Here is a 17957-nt window from a genome sequence, read left to right as displayed (position 1 = left end):
GCATACGACATAATTCTGTGAGTCCCTCCATTCTACCCCGTTTGTTTGTACGAACCCTTTTTTAATCGTAAAATAATTCAGTTGCGCAATAGGGTGCTAGAACTAAAGTGTCAATTTCTTCCGGAGAATTTAGCGTACACGGGCTACACTAACGCCACGAATTGTTAAACCTAGGTCCAAATTTCGTGGACTTGCTTCGTTTGATGTAGCAATTGTGCTCTCATCAATTAGAAAAACACGGATTACGGGAAAGACCTCATCATTGAAAATAGAAATAGTAGCTACTATCTTACATGCATTATTTATAATTGGTTCCACTATTTAAAGATACGCATTGGCTACAGCAGCTTATAGAGTTGTGCATTCGCTGTAGTAAGCAAGTTCACGATGTCAATATGACCGGCTTGTTCTGCGGCTTGGAGAGCTGTACGGCCGTAATATTTGGCAGGTGGAGCGTTGACGCCGGCTTGTTTGTTGAGAAGTAGTTTCACTATCTCGGTATGACCGGCGCCTGCTGCGGCTTGAGAGCTGTACGGCCGTAATATTCGGCAGGTGGAGCGTTGACGTCGGCCTCGTTGTTAAGAAGTAGCTCCACTATCTCGGTATGACCGGCACCTACTGCGGCTTGGAGAGCGGTGCGGCCGTGATTTGTGGCAGGTGGAGCGTTGACGTCGGCTTGATTGTTGAGAAGAAGTTTCACTATCTTAATATGACCGGCGCCTGCTGCGGCTTGGAGAGCTGTACGGCCGTAAGATCCGGCAGGTAGAGCATTGACATCGGCTTTGTTGTCGAGAAGTAGCTCCACTAGATTAATATGACCGGCGCTTGCTGCGGCTTGGAGAGCCGTGCGGCCGTTTTTCCCCATAGCTATAGCGTTGACCTTGGCTTTGTTGTTGAGAAGTAGTTCCACTATCTCGGTATGACCGGCGCTTGCTGCTACTTGGATTGCAGTCATAAGGCAGCCTGTAGAATATTCTTGAATATCCACGCCACTCCTAATGAGGCGAATGGTCATACTCTTAATTCCGTTCAGAGCTGCCCACACCAACACGCGAGTGTCATCACCGATATCAGTAAAGTCGTTTTGCCATCCATCGGCTTGCTCCAAAGTGCGGAAAACGTGATTCCCATTAACATTGGGCATAATCAAATTCTTCATGATTATTTTTGCCGCGTCTCTATAGCCACACTTAGCCGCTAGGTGAAGACTCGTTTTATGGTCCGAATCGATTGAGGTAAGACTTTCTTTGTCGCATAGTAGGCTGACCACCTCAGTCCTCCCGTTGGCAGCTGCTAGGTGTAGAGGCAATTGTCCATTCTGATCTGGAATATCAGACCTGGCTTTCCGGCGTAGCAGCAGCGACACGCATTCATGCCGTCCTCGTAATGCTGCTCGAGACAAGGGCGTTTGGTTCGAAGAATCACGACAGTCAACATCAGAACCATTGTCGAGCAACAATTGCATAATGTCCTGGTAGCCTTTCTCTGTGGCCCAGTGTAATGGCGTTCGACCAAAATTATCGCCGAGATTGATGACATCAATATGGAATTTCCCAACGATCTCTTCCAGGACAGATGTTTTCTTATTTTCCACTGCACAATGGATTGCAGTTCTCCCTAGCCAATCCCTCAAACTTCCAGAGCTAGGGTGGTTTTGGAGGATTTCCAGAACTCTCTTCGCATCTCCTGCCCCAGCCGCCAAATGGAGAGCGAACATGCCACCCTCGTCTTTCGATGGCGGATCTACCATTGTAGTAGTCTAGTGCTTGTCTCGGAGGGTGTTAAGGAAAACAGGGAGAGGTTTCTTTATTTGGGAATAGCTCTGACTTGACTGAATCACAGAAGAAATAGTATAAGAGCACGGCTTGTCTCAGTCAGAAGTTATACTGAGCAAATATAACTAAGGAACGTCGGAAGAAATGAGCCAGAGCTCAAGAAAATGCGAAGCGGCATGGTATTATTCACACCAAACGTGGTTAAGCGCTGGCCCCCGGCCCCCTGCTATGCCACCCCACCCCACTCCGAATCCAGCCGGAGGAATCATAAATCGAGATATGGTAAGTGCATACGGAGTACTCCGTACATAACTAGTTTTGCCAATCATGTTCTTATGCTTGGTTTTGCTGTTTATTTAGTAACATTTATTTTTAGAACCATTCTATTGTGGCTGAACCTCATGACCAAGGCGTCTATTGCGCGATATTTATGTATTTAATAATAATAGGGGATTGGTAGGGTACTGGAAGGGGGGTCGCATTACTGTAGAGGGTCCCATTACAGGAAGGGAGGGTCCCTATACCAATCCCCTAATACTAATGTCTACGTGCGATGTGTTGTTCACAATCTCCCCTCCTTTTTGTGTCTTTGACCTCCATACATTCTTCTTTCATTTTCAAGGTTTTTTGTTTCCCTCTCTTATCTTTTAGCTCGTCTCGAGTCTAAGCATCAGTTTATGGGATAGATTGTTACGTACACAAACGGCACAGCAAGCACGGTTCTATAAAGCTTTGGCGTTTCTATGAGCCAAAGCCTTGATATTCTCCAAGGGTCAGAACACCGACTTCATGGCAGCCAGTGTATTAATATTCAGCATTTTCATGCTGGCGCTTCCTGTGGTCGCAAGTGAGGCTTCGACCGCAGACCATCTTGGGTGGCAGGGCAGCCCCAATCGTCGAGGCACCTGGGATATTATCCTCAGTTGTGGAACAACAATTTTCGCATGCACGTGGAGTGTCCAGCATTTGAATGTACCAGCAGCACATGATGGCACCTTCAAAAAGTTTCTACGAAGTTGCCAGTGGATGATCATCACCGTTTTGTTTCCCGAATTTATCATGGCACATGCTTTCTTCGAGCTTTTGATGGCAATTGAGGCCACAAAATTGATCGAAGGGACTAGAAAAATGGCAGTGACATATCCTTTGTTGATCAGGAAGCTTTTTGTTCGAGGTCATACACAAAACAACGACTCAGAACAGGGCAAGGATTATAAAGGGCCAGAGTGGACGCTCACACATTCATATTTCGCCAACATGGGAGGACTTTCCTTCGAGCATACAGACGATACAGACGAGCAGGAATACACACAATTCCCTCTGACTGCATTTCAATATGCCGCGCAGCTTGATCTTTATGCTAGCCCGGAGATTTATGAAGATGACATCAAAGACAAGGGCAAACAGGATTACTTCGCCAAGGTAATTGCTATACTGCAAATATGCTGGTTGATTTTCTCCCTTATCACTCGAAAGATCCGGGACCTACCCTTCTCTCAATTTGAAACGCTCACCTTGGGTCTCGCGGTCTGCGGTATTGCCGTTTATATCACCTACTGGTATAAGCCTCAAGGCATTGGTATAGCAATAAAGATTGCGAAACGAGAAGTCTGCGTGGTACCCCAATTTTCCAGAACATACGACAGCTTTTGGGATGTCCTTTCAAACTCAAGAAAAGAAACGAGTTCCCAGCCGGTCCACCGCATCAAGAATGACAACATCCCTCTGGCCAAATCAGATAAATGGCATACAACAATCATTGTTTTGGCTGTTTTATCTGCGGTGTTTGGCTGCATTCATATAATTGCATGGAATTTCGAGTTCCCCTCTGACGTGGAGAAGCTCCTTTGGAGAATCGCAACCGTTATGTCGATTGTAGTCCCTGGACTTGGTTTGATCACTATTTTGCTAGCACAATTTACTGCTCGGGATGGTAACCCGCAGGAATTCATGCGCAATTGTCTCGATGTTCTGAGGGAGTTTTCATGGTTATATCATGATATCGATTCCACCACGAAGGCAATGAGTGCCTTGCAAAATATTTACAACAATCCAAGCTCTGACGGCGACGACGCACAGCATTTATATAAAGATATTCTTACCACCGAGACTGAATATCCACTTGGGCCAGAGATGCTCAAGTTCATTAAAAAAGAACCACCTTTTGAGAAAAGCAATTCAATCCAGCTGCCGGAGAAATTTCTATCTCAATTCAGCTTCCTGGTCGAATTGATGAATGAAGAAGGACCAAAAAGTTTGATCGATAGCGCAAAAACTAATTTGTTTCCCCGTCGAACTTTGATTCCAAGATGGGTGAACTTGTCCATTCTGTATGCCACCAACTTGATCTACATTGTGTCCCGACTTATGATCATGGCATTGGCTCTCGCGAGCCTTCGATCTATGCCACAAGGGGTGTATATCACGACATGGACAAAGAATCTTCCAGCTATACAATAGCTTGTCGTACACGGTGTGCGTCGTGGGCTGATTTCACGTAATGTTGAAGTGGGGGAGGGCATCTTGTGATATTGTGTATTATAATGCATGGATAATGTCTAGGTGGATCATTGGATGTACTTTTCGGAATTTATAACACAGTAAACTAGCCCTGGAGGAATAGATTAGTGCTTTTGAATTAGGGGTTGGAAAAAAATGACAGTAAAAAGTAAGAATAAAATCGATCAAAGGCTATCTTGGCCCATTCGGCTTGGGTATGATTATATGTATGCTACTGAGGCCCGGAATAAGAAAAGCAATGATTAGAGTGAAAACTAACTATGCTAATTACTGCACAAATAGGAAGAAAGACATCATTTACTCAAAGCCGTGACTGGCAGGCATACCCGCAATACCACAGCCTGGAAGGTTCCAGGGTTCCCCACCTCAAGCTATTAATAAGCTCAATTGGGACCTCGGGACAATCTCGGGACAGTTACAAAAACATTGGGTTTCTATTTCTCTTCTTTCAACTCCACTTTCAATATACACTCCTCCCTTTTTCAACCAAATCCCTTTTCCAATCGCCAAAATGACGTACACTGCCATTGTTATGTATCCCAACGATGCCGATGTCCAGTTCGACGACTCCTACTACATGAAAACCCACATGCCACTCGTCGAAAGAACCTGGAAGAGCCACGGTCTGATCAGCTGGCGCGTCACCAAGTTCCCCACCACGCTCGATGGCTCGCGGTCTCAGTATCTGATCATGGCCACCCTCGAGTGGGAGAGCGAGGAGTCTGTGAAGTCTGCTCAGCAGAACCCTGGCAGTGCGGCCGTGTTTGCCGATATCCCCAACTTCACCAACGTGAAGCCTATCACTCTGGCTGGTTCCGAACTCCAAGTTTAATCGGTGGTCGAGAGTGTATGTGGAATTTCATGTTGATGTGTGTTTTAGTGCTGAAATTGATGTACAGCGACTATTCATGTTACCAATGAATCGATGAAATGAGATGAAGGGCCTTGGCATTTTTTATGAGAAGCTGTATATATCCTCTATCAGTCGATAGCAACGTTTCACATTCAAATTGCAATCCTTAGCAAAATACGTAACATCAAAAGACCAGACTTATCGGAGATAAAGAAATTGTAACATCACCTGGGCATCTGGGCATCCTTCAGGGCTGGAGAGGGGCATCCCCGCTCAACAGCTCTTATCTACATATTATCCCCTCACTTGGGTAACCCTGTCTCTACTATCCCTCTCTTCTTCCCTTTCCCCGCCAATTCTATTTCGCATATCCCAAACATGTCTCGTCCACTAGTAGTTGACGTCCACACCCATGTGTACCCTCCATCGTACATGGCGATGCTACGCGCTCGCAAGACAGTCCCCTACATCCATGACCCAGCAAGCGGAGAACCGCGCCTGATAATCCTCTCATCAGACGATGACCCATCCATTCCAATCGATGAGCGCGGCCGCCCCGTCGACACATCCTACTCCGACATCAATGTCAAACTAACCTTCATGCAACAGCACGGCATTGACTGCAGTGTGATCTCTCTCGCAAATCCCTGGCTAGACTTCCTCGATCCCGTCGAAGCCCAACAATGGGCGGAGCGGATCAACAACGACCTAGAGGAAACCTGTGCCCAGAACAATAAGTCCACTGACCCGGACAACACTCTCCCTCTGCAGGGGAGGTCGACTTTGTTTGCGTTTGCGACTTTACCGCTGAGCGCACCCAGTGCAGATATCATCGTTAACGAAATCAAGAGACTTAAGACCCTGCCTCATATCCGTGGCGTGATTACGGGGACCTCCGGGCTGGGAAATGGTCTCGATGATGAACGGCTCGGTCCTATTTGGGCTGCTCTGGAAGAAACGCAGTTCCTTCTCTTCTTGCATCCTCATTACGGTCTCCCTGATGAGGCGTTTGGTGGTGCTGAGGTGACAAAGCGCTACGGTCATGTCCTCCCCCTGGCTCTTGGGTTCCCGCTCGAGACGACCATCGCGGTTACCCGCATGCTGCTGTCCCGTGTCTTTGACAAGTTCCCGCGGCTGCAGATCTTGCTGGCGCATTCGGGCGGCACTTTACCGTTTTTGGCGGGGCGCATCGAGAGCTGTATTATGCATGAACGGAAGTTTGTGGAGAATGGTGGCGATGTTCCTGGCCCGCAGAGGAGTATTTGGGAGATTTTGAAGACAAATATCTTCCTTGATGCTGTCGTTTATGGGACTGCTGGGCTCAAGGCTGCTGTTGCTGCCGGGGGAGGTACTGATCGTCTTATGTTTGGTAAGTTTTCTAGTCATGTTATTGGTATGATTGGGGCTGTATCAGGCTAATATATTTCGCAGGTACCGATCATCCGTTCTTCCCACCTCTGAATGAGGGTGAGAAGGAATGGATCAGTGTGACGACCAACTATAAGGCTATTGATGCGACTTTCGAGGGAGAAAAAGAGGCTGTGGCTGCTGTTTTGGGTGGCAATGCTGCTCGTATTTTGAAACTCGAATAATCACATATACTATTTAGCATGAATATCGTTATACTGGTCTGCAGATATAATCATCAATAACAACTGGGGTATAAAGCAATAAAGGGGAACAAATGTGAAACGATTGTAGTACCATGAGCACAAATTTCATAATCCGGGGCTTTCAGGTTGGAGCAAGCACAGTCCTCAACACATCCCAACTAACAAGCCGCCACAGCTCCTGTGTAAGCCAATCTGAAAACTTCTCCTGGTCCATCTGTTGATCATCAAGTACCTGGGGAGGCGGAGTATGCGGACGCCGCAGGCCCTCCCGAAACAGATGATCATCAGGTCCGAATACAGCCCGGAGGAGAGTCTTTTGCAGACGATCTTTGGCATTCGCAACAAATTGACGAGCAGCCGATGCCTCGAGGGGCGATTGACGAGGTTCGGCATTAAGCATTCTGTCCAAAAGCCGAACCAGATACTTTGCTTCGAGTTGTGCCTCGTTCGGCATAAGACCCTCGTCAGTCATTGCTTCCAGTCCATCTGGGAATGTCATCCCGGGGCAGATGCCCATTGGCAGTCGCAGGTCATGGAAAACGTGGAGAGCTAGCATTTTTCCCATGCGATTGAGGACAAGGTAGAGGAACCCTTCCATTACTTCTTGGTCTTCGGTACAGGTTAGATTGAGGGAGAGCGCCATCGTGCAGAGCAGGTCTGCGAGGCGAGAGGTTATCTCATTCTTGGTAGGTGAGCTCTTCTCTTTTGTACGTTTGTTTTGTTCATCAGGTTGCGTGGCAGACTTTGGAGCTCCGCCCGATTTGGTGTCTTTGGTGACTGACTTTTGCTTGGAAATTGCGGTGCAATGCAAAGTGAGTGCTGTCATTGTTGATTCGAACAGACCTACTAGGTAGTAGACGACTTGACCTTGGTGCTGCGTGGCATTCTTGGCCCCAGCCATTTTGTGCAACGCTTTGTGCGTGAGATGGAAAGCAACTGTCACACCATTTAGAACAGCATCTGTGTCCGGCATATTGGCCTGCTCGGTTTGGGGAGGCTTCTGCTCCGTCATACTGTTCTCGTTCTGGATAGTTTGGATCAGCCTCTGCTCTGCCGATTTGCAGAGAATGACTACATTCACAGCCAGAGAATTGGCCTCAGAACTGCTGGTTGTCTTTCTTTGCAAGGCTTTCTGGACGGCATGCAGCTGTCTGTTGAGACACAAGACTATAATAGATTAGCCATCATCATGACCGGTCGATGAAATGGGAACCAAGTACCATCCTCTTCTCCTGAATCATCATCATCATCATCCATCAATGGGATGCTTTTCTGCATACTTTTCGGTAGCTTCGTGCGTTTCCTAGCCATGTTCGAGCTATTTGCATTCTTGCCAACAGCAGGCGCCTTGCGTTTGTTTGCTGGCAAGGTCTCATTGTCATTTCCAGTGACATTGACACGCAGTTTGGCAAGAAGGCCCTCAATACGCTGGTTAAGCTCATGGACTTGATCTTGTAGCTTGCTCTGTCCTGTCTCGGATCGTTCGTACGCTTGCTTCCAGAAGGAGACGCTGTCGAAGAACTTGTCCGTGGCAACAACTTGGCCCAGATCGTTGGTCTTTTTAATAAACTGTCGAATCTGCAGAATGTATTCTAGAATGTATAGTCAATAATAAATGGTCTGAGTCTATAGAAACTGCATGTTCGCCTGACCTTTCACGCCTTGGCCTGGTGGTTTTCCCTTGACCACAGCCAATGCCAGGGCTAGTTGAAGCTTTGTTGGAGGTGTAACACCCGGTTTAGACGGTGGTATGGTTATCATCTTGTTAATGGCCTCGAATGGGTCCTGGCTTGGGAGAAAAGGGCTGCCATCTACTGACAAAGAGCAAAAACTCCAGGATACACACGTGCCTAGATTATATATATCTACCTCGATACTACAATCCTAGTCACAAGAACAATCATACTTAATTTTTATATCCAAGACAAAAGCCAGACAAAAGTTCGAGTACTGAGAGATCTATTTGGCCAATTCAGTATAGTAAATAATAGATTCCCTGATTATTTTGTAATCGGGATCTCATAGTAGACCAGTTGGCGGCCTGAGGCGAAACGGATCCACCGCCCAAGCTCCGAACTTGAACCTACAAATTTCCATCTCAGCAACACCTCACTTTCGGAGCTTTTGATTTAGCGTTATTTTTCTCTCGGGGCCATTACTGTGCTCTGTATTACCCTACGCCCTAAACCAACAACCACAGAGTCAAAAACCGCCACATCAACCCCTCCACTTCATCTCCGCAAACCTCCCAGGCGACATCCAGTCGCATAAACCACCAAGATGCCAAACGACGATCTCAAGGCGCACGCCGCCTCAAACCAAGATTTCTACGCTCTGCTCGACATCCAACCAGCAGCCACCGAAACCGAGATCCGCCGCGCATACCGACGCACCGCACTAAAGTACCACCCGGACAAGATCAAAAACCCCACCGCAGCAGACATCGACAAATTCCATTTCCTCCAGATAGCCTACGATGTCCTCTCCGACACATCAGTGCGACAGCTCTACGACAATGCGCGGGAAGCGCGGCAGCGCAAACAGCGCGAGCGGGACATGATGGGAGCGGCGAAACGAAAGATGCGCGAAGACCTAGAAGCGAGGGAGAGGGCAGGCGCCGCCGAAATGGGTGGTGCAGGTGCCAAGCAGGGTGTCAAGAGATCGTGGGCGGCGGACGGGGATGAGGATGCAGAAGAGAAGCTGCAGCGGGAGATTGACAGGATTGCGGAGGATGGGCGGCGGAGGCGACGCGAGGCTGAGGATAAGGCTAAAAAGGAGCTTGAGGATGAGCAAAAGAAGATTCAGCAGCAGGAAGAGGAGGCTCGCAAGGCGGCGGATCGGAGTAGCCAGCGCGTGGACCGCTCGAAGGAGGGTGGCGCGCAGGTTCCTGAGCTCGAGCGTGCGGTGAAAGTGCGCTGGGTGCGGGAGGGTCGTGGGCTGGAACTTGATATTGAGCAGTTGGCGGTGCTGTTCAAGCCTTTTGGGAAGATTGAGAATACCTTCGCGCTCAAAGATAAACGTCAACGGATCGGAGAGAACAAGGAGAAGAAGACTGTTGCCACGGGCGTGGTGGTTTTCACATCTATTGTGAGCGCTCATACTGCCGTTCTCGATAGCGAGAAGAAACTTCGTCAACATGCTGGTCAGGGTGGTGAATGGGGCCTTATCGAGTCTGTCTTCTGGGCCTCCGGCAGCCAACCTGATCTAGGTCCTGATATATCATCCAAGCCTGACCAAGCTGAGCCCGCACCTGCACCACCAGGGCCCTCTATGGACACTTCCAGCAGGCCTACTAAACCCTCATTCAACTTCCAGGGCTTGAAAACAGCTCCCCCACTCGACAAAGCGCCCTCGTTTGGCTCATTCGCTTCTGCACCTGCTGCGGCAGCTGCCCCGAGTGCAACGTCATTCAATCCATCCACTAAGGCTCCAGCCGCGCCTAGTCTACAGGAAGTGATGATGATGCGGCTGAAGAACGCACAGCGTGAGAAAGAGCGCAAAGCCCTTGAAGAAGAGTTGACACGAGCAGACGAGGCCGCAGACGCAGCAGAAGCAGCGGCAGCGAAAGGCACCTAGCTCTCACGCTTCATAGAGGCTACCTTCCTTTCTGCATTTTTAAAAAGGTCCAGCCTAATTTTGCTACTGTATTTAGATTTAAAAGATACCCCAGAGCACGTTGTATTTGCAATGTTGAGTTGAATAGAGATGCAAGAGCTATTTACATCATACCTTTTTGTGTTGTGTTATATTATACATGAGTAGTGATTAGACACTTAGGCATCTTAGTCTCGGTGCGCTTCGGCTTCGGCTTCTTCTGTCTCTAATTGCTCGACAAATGCCCGTGCCCGTTCGCCCTCTGCGTCAGGATCACGGGGAGCGGGTTTCTCCTCTTTGCCACCGGATATGAAATCTCTCAGCCAAGGCGGAACGAAAGCACGTACTCCAACCTCGCTAGGCTGTTCGACTTCCGGGGCCCAGGATAGCTTAAAGTGGTGTTCATGAGGACGAGCAGGAGCCTCACCCATGAGCGCAACATCGGTCATAACTTCAAGACGGCACAGCGCAAGTCCAATATTGCCAATACCATTAAGGAACGTTCCCGCACTGCGGTTTCGACGAGTAGTGACACCAGCCTTAACAATATCCGCTTCACCAGAAGGCAAAGACAATTGAAAAGATGGATCATATGTGAGGGTATCCGGGGCACTTTGACCATCCTGACCCAAATCATAAAGCTGAACTGGCAAAAGACGCTTCCGCGTAACGCCACGGTGATGAGTGCGAATCGTCAATTCCTGGCCAACATAACAGCCCTTGCGGAAATCGATACCATGAGCCATATCCATATTGCACTGCAAAGGCAAAGCCGATCCACTAATAACCTCCGCCTGGCCCTCCGCAACACCGTGCAGAATGCGACGGACGGTGTACGAGTCCAGCTGGACCTCGGGCCCGGCGACCTGCGCCTCATCCGGGAAATAGGTGCGCAGACCGTCCGAGCCAGGCGTGATAATGCGGGATCCGAAGCCCGGAGCACGCGTGTCAATGCACCCAGCAATTTCGGAGGTGAGTGAGAAGGGCGACGGCGATTCCGACTCCAGACTGTATGCAGCCCACCGTTGCGGCTCGGCGTGGTTCTTCCAGGAGGACCAGATCGTGCGCTCCCCTTCCTCCAAAGCGCGGAGCTTGAGCTTCGCGCGCAGCTTGTGTTTCTTGAGGTGTTTCAGCAGGATGGGGACCTGGTTCTTGTCTACCTCCACTAGCCAGCCTGACTCGGTACCCTGGGCCTCGGCGCCGGGGAGCGGGTAAATGAAGGCATCGTTCAGAACTCGGCCTTGCGAATTGAGGAATGCGGTGTATGCGCCTGTGTGTCGAATGCTTCGGTTCGGGTCGTTGGCGACTAGCATGTTCTGGGTTATCAGGCCCTGGAGAAACGTCGTGCTGTCGAGGCCGGTGATGGAGATCAGTCCGCGGTTTGTGAGTCGGCTATACCCTGCGGTCGGCGGGAAGGGGGCATTCTGGCTCTGTTCGGTACGTTGTGCTGTAGTAGAGAATAGCCTACGGCGGGATAGGCAGCGGCTACAGACCGAGGGGCGCGGGCGCATCATGGTTGAGTTGGTGTAGCAGAGCCAATATGAGTTGATCTATTTCTTTACAAAGCGTCCGATGACGTTGGGCGGCGGATTGTGGCAGAAAGAAAGATTATGGAAGAGACTCGGGAACTGAGGCCTGGGTACGGAGTACTCCGTACTGAACTACAACATGTAGAAGATGCAACCATGGAATTTTTGAGGTGTAAGAATAACTGGTTCCAATATTACAATACTGCTATGTATGTCACATGTGCCTAGCTAGAGGCTACTGCAAAGCCACCTGGGCAACCTTAAAGAATCAGCCGACCACAGAGCTACTTATTGCCCTTGGCCACTCCCTCCAAGAATCCGAGCAAGAACGCCTTGTTGCTCGGAGAGGAGACCTGTTGACCGTTGGCGTGTGCGCCGCCATCAGATGGCGTACCGCGACGAGAAATAGAATCATGGCTGCTCGGACGATTGCGGGACGACATTGGGCTGACAAAACCTGAGTATGCTGGCGGCTGCTGGTTGACGGCTCGGGAGTCGAACTGGGTCGCAAAAACGGGAGACGGAGAGACAGGTGCCTTGCTAAAGAGAGACAAAAGCGAAGCTTTCTGCTCAGCAGTTTGACTCGGTCGACGGTCAAAGTTGCCCTGTGGGACCAAACCCTGGGTATCGATTTCATGACCTGGCAAACTCAATTTGCGTTCAATAGCTTCAGCTTGAGGAGATGTGGCCATCAATGCTTCATATCCGGGTTTTTCGGATCGACGTAGAATCTGCGGTTGGAAATTCCTAACAGGCTCAGGCGCCTCGGGTGTCTTCGCAGGCAGAACCTGGTTTGCTTGTGCAACAGGTCTCGACGAGGATACCTCCCGTTTGGCAGAATGAGGTCGCGATAGAATGGTAATGGGCGAGGATAGCTGTTGTGGCTGGGGTTGCTCTCGCCTGTTCACATGGTTCTTTCGGTTTGTTCCATTGTTTGGCTTGTACGGTTTGGCAAATGTCTCAAATTGCGGCATGTTCAACGGTCCAGACACGGTAGCCGATGTCTGACCTGCTCCCGGAAGACTTCTCGCTGCGCCAGCCTGGTGCATGGGCTGATTATGTTGATCGTGAGGACGCTGAAGAATTTGCTTCTCTGAAGGCGCTGTAGAGGGCACAACAGGGTTGCCTAACAATTCCGCTGGTTCAGAAACACGGGCAGTTTGGGGACCTTTGAGCAAACCCAAAAGACTATCCTGATGCTGAGACGTCTTGCGCACGTGGGAAGAACCCTGCATGGGAGCTGCCAACATCGCTGGACCCGGACCCTTAGGGGTCTTAACCTTGAAGACTTCTAAGAGCGCCAGGGAATGGCTTGTGAGCTTCGGTGGAGGCAATTTGCTCGCCGGCGGAACAACTGGGCCCCGGGTTTGAGATAACTGAGCGGATTCAGAGAACTCCGGGTCTCCAGTCCGTTGAAATGGCGCGGGCATATGGCTTGGGTTCAGAACGCCAGGGGCCATAGGAGGCTGATTATGGTGCTGATATTGAGACATATTGGTGGTCTGGGGGAATTGAGGTATCGCATGAGGTTTAGGATACCAATTAGGTGCACTAGTCGGGAATGCATTGGCGGAAAGAGCCTGTGGGCCATTCGAGGAGTGCTGGATATGAGGTTGGGATGGGATGGTGTGAAATGGTGTCGAGTTCTGCCGCATGAAAGGAGACGGACCCATGTTCTGCTGCTGCTGAGGGAATCCGGGGAAGAAATTCGGGCCCAAATGAGGTCGTTGTTCTGCAGATTGGACGTTGGATTGAGGTGGCGCCATAGGAATACTGAGAGGATCCTGAGGGAATGTCTCTTGACGCCCACGCTGCAACAGGGCAAGGAGCCCACTCGCCTTAGACGGGTCAACAGCAGAAGCCCGAACTGGCTCAAGGCCTGGTGTATGAACTTGTACCGGTGCGGCGCCGATCTTCAGAAGGCGTTTGAGGTGATCTGAAGCATCTTGCGCTGAGGTCACCTCAGGGAGATCACTTGGAATAGCCATTTCCGCGAGAGACATCCCGGGAGTGCCATTGGTATGGCCATTTTCATCCATAGAAACGTATCCCTCGGCCTGTGAAACCTGATTTGTGCCAGGCTGGGCTCTGGAATCAAGCTTCTTCTGCTGCGCAATCCACTTTTTCAATGGGCTGAGAAACGGGGCAACCATGTAGAACTTGTTCGCATTTGCGACTGCGAGTCCTTCATCATGCTGTTTATTTTTCTTCAGTGTTGGCAGCTCTGAAAGCTTGTACCACTCAATCTTGCTGATTTCCTTTCGGGTGCGCGGCTCAAAGTAAGTATCACGGAGCACACCTCGAAAGACGTAGAGTCGCATATGCTGCTCTCTCATCGTAATCTCAATGTATTTGACATCGTCGTCGTTTTTAACCAAGTTGGCGTTCCGAACATCGAACCCGGTTTCTTCGTAGACCTCACGAATAGCACAATCAAGATCCTTTTCGCCCTTGTTGATTTTACCACGGGGAAAACTCCAGTTTGCACCCTTCTTCCAGCCTTTGACCAGAACAACCTCGTCCATCTCTTGGTTCAACATGATCGCACCACGAACCGGCACGCGTGTCTTGTAATCCAGGAATTCTTGGAAGGCAGCCAAGTGATGATAATGAGACCATGACGACATAAGCGGGCAATGTTGGAAAATGCGCATAGCAAATGTCTTCAAGTTCATTGACGGTAGCGCAGGGTCAAGCGGACGAATGAAGTCTTCGTAGAACCATTGCGCTTCTTCGACTTGGAAACATATCCGCTCGACGGACTCAAGCTCCTCGCGCGGAAGGTTGATAATGAAACGGACACACAAATCATCCAGCCCTGTTAGCAACGGCCCACCGGCCTCGGTCAGCAGCCTGTCGTCATTCCGATCGATCAGCAACCAAGTACTCACAATCTTCTAACCGCATATTTGTTTCGGTCATATCGATAGGTAGGCTCTGGCATTTCAAACCCTTGGCGGCTGAGAAAACTGCTCACTCAATCCGACAGCGCAAACGGTCGAAATAAGCAAGCAACACGGTGGAGGGGACAGCTTCTAGGGAGGGTGGGCCAACCCAGGGCTGTGTGGATATGGTGAATGGAATGGGGCAGAGACTAGTGTCAGCAGGTTGTGCAGTATGCGAAGGTAGTCAAAGTTCCAATCAAGTCAGAGAGAAAGAGTTGAATGAGGCGTTGGGAAGCAGAGCAATAATCGGAGCTGCCCAAAGTGGTGATCGGGTGACTAAGGTGATGTGTGGCGGTGATGATCCAAAATAATGCGCCACATGTGGATGTGGCTGTGTTGCGGGTTCCAAGATTCTCGGGGGTATGACGTCGCGTCGCGCAAAACTGTTGATCTCCCTGGATCCCCTAGTTATATTCTTTGGGATTGCTATTTAATCCACCTGGTTTCAAAGTCAAGCACCTTCTTCAACTACCCTTACGCGCCCTTTGTCCTCACCGAAAATACGTGAAACGAGCGCAGCGCCTACCGAAACCCCTGTCTATCCAACCAGGAAGGGTTTAGGGCCTGAAAGGATCAAGGGCAATACATAGTCTATTTTGGTTACCATTGCTCGACATTCGTCTATTTCTTCAGCACTTCTCCCCAGAAGATTCCAATTTCCTCAACTGCTTTTACCTCACGGTGCATACTGTGATCTAAAACAAGGATGTCGAAAATCCTGGTGTCTCTGATTAGCAAAAAGGTGCTAGGTGAAACCGCCAAGAATCATTTTGGTACTGAGGTGAGTTCACTTGAACGACCGAAATTCATTTGGTTTTGCGAAGAGAGATCAGGCTGACCCAATTTTTCCTATCTACCTAGGACCCCTACTTCGAAGAAGTTCCTGCTTCACGCCTCGGTCGTACATTTGGAAAAAAGACCCAAAAGCGTCGCAAGGCCATCCCGCCGGGCCTCTCTGAGCATGATGCCAAGGTACTGACCAAGGTCAAACGCAGAGCCTACCAGTTGGACTATGCTCTTTTCAGCTTGTGCGGAATCCGCTTTGGCTGGGGAAGTGTGATTGGACTTATTCCATTGTGAGTTTCACCATAATCTATTGCACTAGCACCGAGAGGGGACCAATGCTAACAAATGAACCGCAGCATCGGCGACGTTGGTGATGCTGCGCTCGCAATGATGGTTGTGAGATCTTGCGAAGGGATTGACGGTGGACTTCCTCATGCTTTGCGCATGAAGATGTTGATCAATGTCATACTCGACTTCGTGATTGGCCTCGTCCCTTTCATTGGTGATCTTGCCGATGCAGTGTACAAAGCGAATACACGAAATGCCGTCATTCTTGAAAGTCATCTGCGCCAAAAGGGTGCCAAGGAGACCTCACAGCAGAGTAGAAGAAGACAGGAGCCGATAGTTGAAGTCGATCACAGTCTTCCCGATGCATTTGACAAACAAGAAGATGGAGTCGTGGGTGACCGTCCACCGGCCTATGACGATGTGCGACCATCGGGTCATGGGGGAAGGGACAACGCTGCCCCCCAGCCTCCAACCAGGCCCCAGCCGGCCAAACGGTCCCGGAACAAGTCATTTGGCAGATGGTTTGGCGGAGCGGGTCATCCAGAAGATGATTTGGAGCGAGGTGGAGCGAGGTAGCGCATGGTGCGTGAAGATAATGAGACCGTAATTTCAGATACCCCATGATTTTTTTTTGTCGATGATTTCAGATATTGCGGGATGTTCGCCTTTAGTTCATTTAATTTTGTCATGAATCAAGAATGTTTCTCTTCAGCAAAGCTCCTCAGGTCGAGACCGCATACACCCGTAGCAGAATTGAGAGCTGTGGTTATCCTCTGCCTGATTTGCAACAGTAACTCCGGAATTACCCTTCACATTTCCCACTAGACTAGCACAAAGAGCACACTTGGGTGCACCATCAGAAGTGGAGGGGTTGAGCTTGTTTGCGGTTCTGGCCACATTCGCCATGACACCTGGATACTTTGCGCCTTGGTTCTGAACATATCGCAGCATCAACTCGTCAATAGAAAGGTTCTTGGTAAGAACATTTTCAGAGGGCGGTTGGTCGGGTATGACGATATCAAAGAGCTCAGCACAGACACTCGCATATTGGAGCAACTCAGCCTTATACAGATCACGGAGCGGGTACTCGAACCTCACGCCCCAAGGAGACATGCCATCGGATACCTGCCAGGAGAGGGAAGCCCCACGTCCCTTGGCGACACCCGCAAGTGCTTTCGCAGCGAGACGGCTGTCCGAGTCACCCCAAATCACAGATTCACATCCAGACTCTTTCGCAAATTCAACGATCAGTCTAGTCAGCAAAATGGTGTCGACGTCGACCCTGGAAGTTGGTGTGGAAATAGATGCACGGAAGGCAGCTAAGCGTTCTTCATTCGAGAGAGTGCTGTCGTCTGTGAATCTCAATCCTGCATATTCCTGCATGATCTCTTCCACCTCCGGAACATAGTCAAAGATACTATGAAAAGGTATCCGAGTAATCTTGTGCATCGGGAAATTCTTTTCAAGAGCTTCGTAGTTTTGATCAAAGGGAATGCCTGTAGCCGCAACGGTCGAAGGTTCGATGACCAAAATCTTGAAGTCGTACCCCAGAGGGCGTCCATTATCCAGGCGATATTGTCGATCAGTATTCAATATATGCAACAAGACCGAGGAGGAAACACCGAAAGATACGGGGAGAAGTAATTGGGTTTTGGGGCCATCTAGGCCAAAAGCTCTGTAGACGCTCAAGCGCGACTGAACCTTGTGTGCTATAAAGCGCTTAAAGCATAAGCTAGGAAAGGAAAGTCAGAAACTATGAGCTGGAGGGGTCGTAGATTGCCGAATTGTCGCATACCTGCAAAGCTGCCTCTTGCGGACAGTGAGCTCGAATTCTGCATCCTTGCATTCCATGCATGTCTTGTTCAGTTCCTTTGCTGGCATGATGACTGCTGTAAAGTATCGACTATTAAACCTGGACTCTGGACTGGACATTGAAAAAAAGTCGACCGAAGTTGGAAACTAAAAAAATAGTGGCGGTGCCCGCTTAGATAATGGCCACGCGCGGCTTCCCCGGTTTGGGGGCGAGTTAAACAAGAACACCTTAGCCTTACAAC

General features: G+C 49.6%; 10 protein-coding genes across 10 annotated transcripts; 5 read left to right on the top strand and 5 right to left on the bottom strand.

The window, feature by feature from the left end:
* Nucleotides 1-490: 490 nt before the first annotated feature.
* N7471_006181 (ankyrin repeat domain-containing protein) lies at nt 491-1750 on the bottom strand (the record flags this gene model as incomplete). The annotated part of the gene is made up of 1 exon (XM_057278900.1): nt 491-1750. The coding sequence occupies one exon, from the start codon at nt 1748-1750 to the stop codon at nt 491-493; it is 1260 nt and encodes a 419-aa protein (XP_057138510.1).
* An 814-nt stretch (nt 1751-2564) lies between these two features.
* On the top strand, nt 2565-4235 carry N7471_006180 (uncharacterized protein; the record flags this gene model as incomplete). Its single annotated transcript, XM_057278899.1, has 1 exon — nt 2565-4235. The coding sequence occupies one exon, from the start codon at nt 2565-2567 to the stop codon at nt 4233-4235; it is 1671 nt and encodes a 556-aa protein (XP_057138509.1).
* Nucleotides 4236-4806: 571 nt separating this feature from the next.
* On the top strand, nt 4807-5127 carry N7471_006179 (uncharacterized protein; the record flags this gene model as incomplete). Its single annotated transcript, XM_057278898.1, has 1 exon — nt 4807-5127. The coding sequence occupies one exon, from the start codon at nt 4807-4809 to the stop codon at nt 5125-5127; it is 321 nt and encodes a 106-aa protein (XP_057138508.1).
* Nucleotides 5128-5526: 399 nt separating this feature from the next.
* On the top strand, nt 5527-6740 carry N7471_006178 (amidohydrolase family protein; the record flags this gene model as incomplete). Its single annotated transcript, XM_057278897.1, has 2 exons — nt 5527-6517; nt 6580-6740. 2 exons carry the CDS (start codon nt 5527-5529, stop codon nt 6738-6740), a joined length of 1152 nt encoding a protein of 383 aa, XP_057138507.1.
* A 142-nt stretch (nt 6741-6882) lies between these two features.
* On the bottom strand, nt 6883-8522 carry N7471_006177 (uncharacterized protein; the record flags this gene model as incomplete). The annotated part of the gene is made up of 3 exons (XM_057278896.1): nt 6883-7928; nt 7982-8353; nt 8414-8522. The coding sequence occupies 3 exons, from the start codon at nt 8520-8522 to the stop codon at nt 6883-6885; spliced, it is 1527 nt and encodes a 508-aa protein (XP_057138506.1).
* Nucleotides 8523-9041: 519 nt separating this feature from the next.
* Nucleotides 9042-10337, top strand: N7471_006176 (putative cell cycle control protein (Cwf23); the record flags this gene model as incomplete). Its single annotated transcript, XM_057278895.1, has 1 exon — nt 9042-10337. The coding sequence occupies one exon, from the start codon at nt 9042-9044 to the stop codon at nt 10335-10337; it is 1296 nt and encodes a 431-aa protein (XP_057138505.1).
* Nucleotides 10338-10543: 206 nt separating this feature from the next.
* On the bottom strand, nt 10544-11869 carry N7471_006175 (YgfZ/GcvT domain-containing protein; the record flags this gene model as incomplete). Its single annotated transcript, XM_057278894.1, has 1 exon — nt 10544-11869. The coding sequence occupies one exon, from the start codon at nt 11867-11869 to the stop codon at nt 10544-10546; it is 1326 nt and encodes a 441-aa protein (XP_057138504.1).
* Nucleotides 11870-12168: 299 nt separating this feature from the next.
* On the bottom strand, nt 12169-14806 carry N7471_006174 (decapping enzyme complex catalytic subunit DCP2; the record flags this gene model as incomplete). Its single annotated transcript, XM_057278893.1, has 2 exons — nt 12169-14737; nt 14787-14806. The coding sequence occupies 2 exons, from the start codon at nt 14804-14806 to the stop codon at nt 12169-12171; spliced, it is 2589 nt and encodes an 862-aa protein (XP_057138503.1).
* Nucleotides 14807-15535: 729 nt separating this feature from the next.
* Nucleotides 15536-16479, top strand: N7471_006173 (DUF4112 domain-containing protein; the record flags this gene model as incomplete). Its single annotated transcript, XM_057278892.1, has 3 exons — nt 15536-15610; nt 15691-15905; nt 15972-16479. The coding sequence occupies 3 exons, from the start codon at nt 15536-15538 to the stop codon at nt 16477-16479; spliced, it is 798 nt and encodes a 265-aa protein (XP_057138502.1).
* A 132-nt stretch (nt 16480-16611) lies between these two features.
* N7471_006172 (uncharacterized protein) lies at nt 16612-17835 on the bottom strand (the record flags this gene model as incomplete). The annotated part of the gene is made up of 2 exons (XM_057278891.1): nt 16612-17635; nt 17699-17835. The coding sequence occupies 2 exons, from the start codon at nt 17833-17835 to the stop codon at nt 16612-16614; spliced, it is 1161 nt and encodes a 386-aa protein (XP_057138501.1).
* Nucleotides 17836-17957: the final 122 nt, after the last annotated feature.

This window comes from Penicillium samsonianum, assembly GCF_028829775.1.
Source record: "Penicillium samsonianum strain IBT 33392 chromosome Unknown utg000003l_segment0_segment0, whole genome shotgun sequence".
Classification (NCBI taxonomy): Eukaryota; Fungi; Ascomycota; class Eurotiomycetes; order Eurotiales; family Aspergillaceae; genus Penicillium; species Penicillium samsonianum.
The sequence above is the reverse complement of the archived record's forward strand: the minus strand, read 5'-3'. Positions and strand labels throughout refer to the sequence as shown.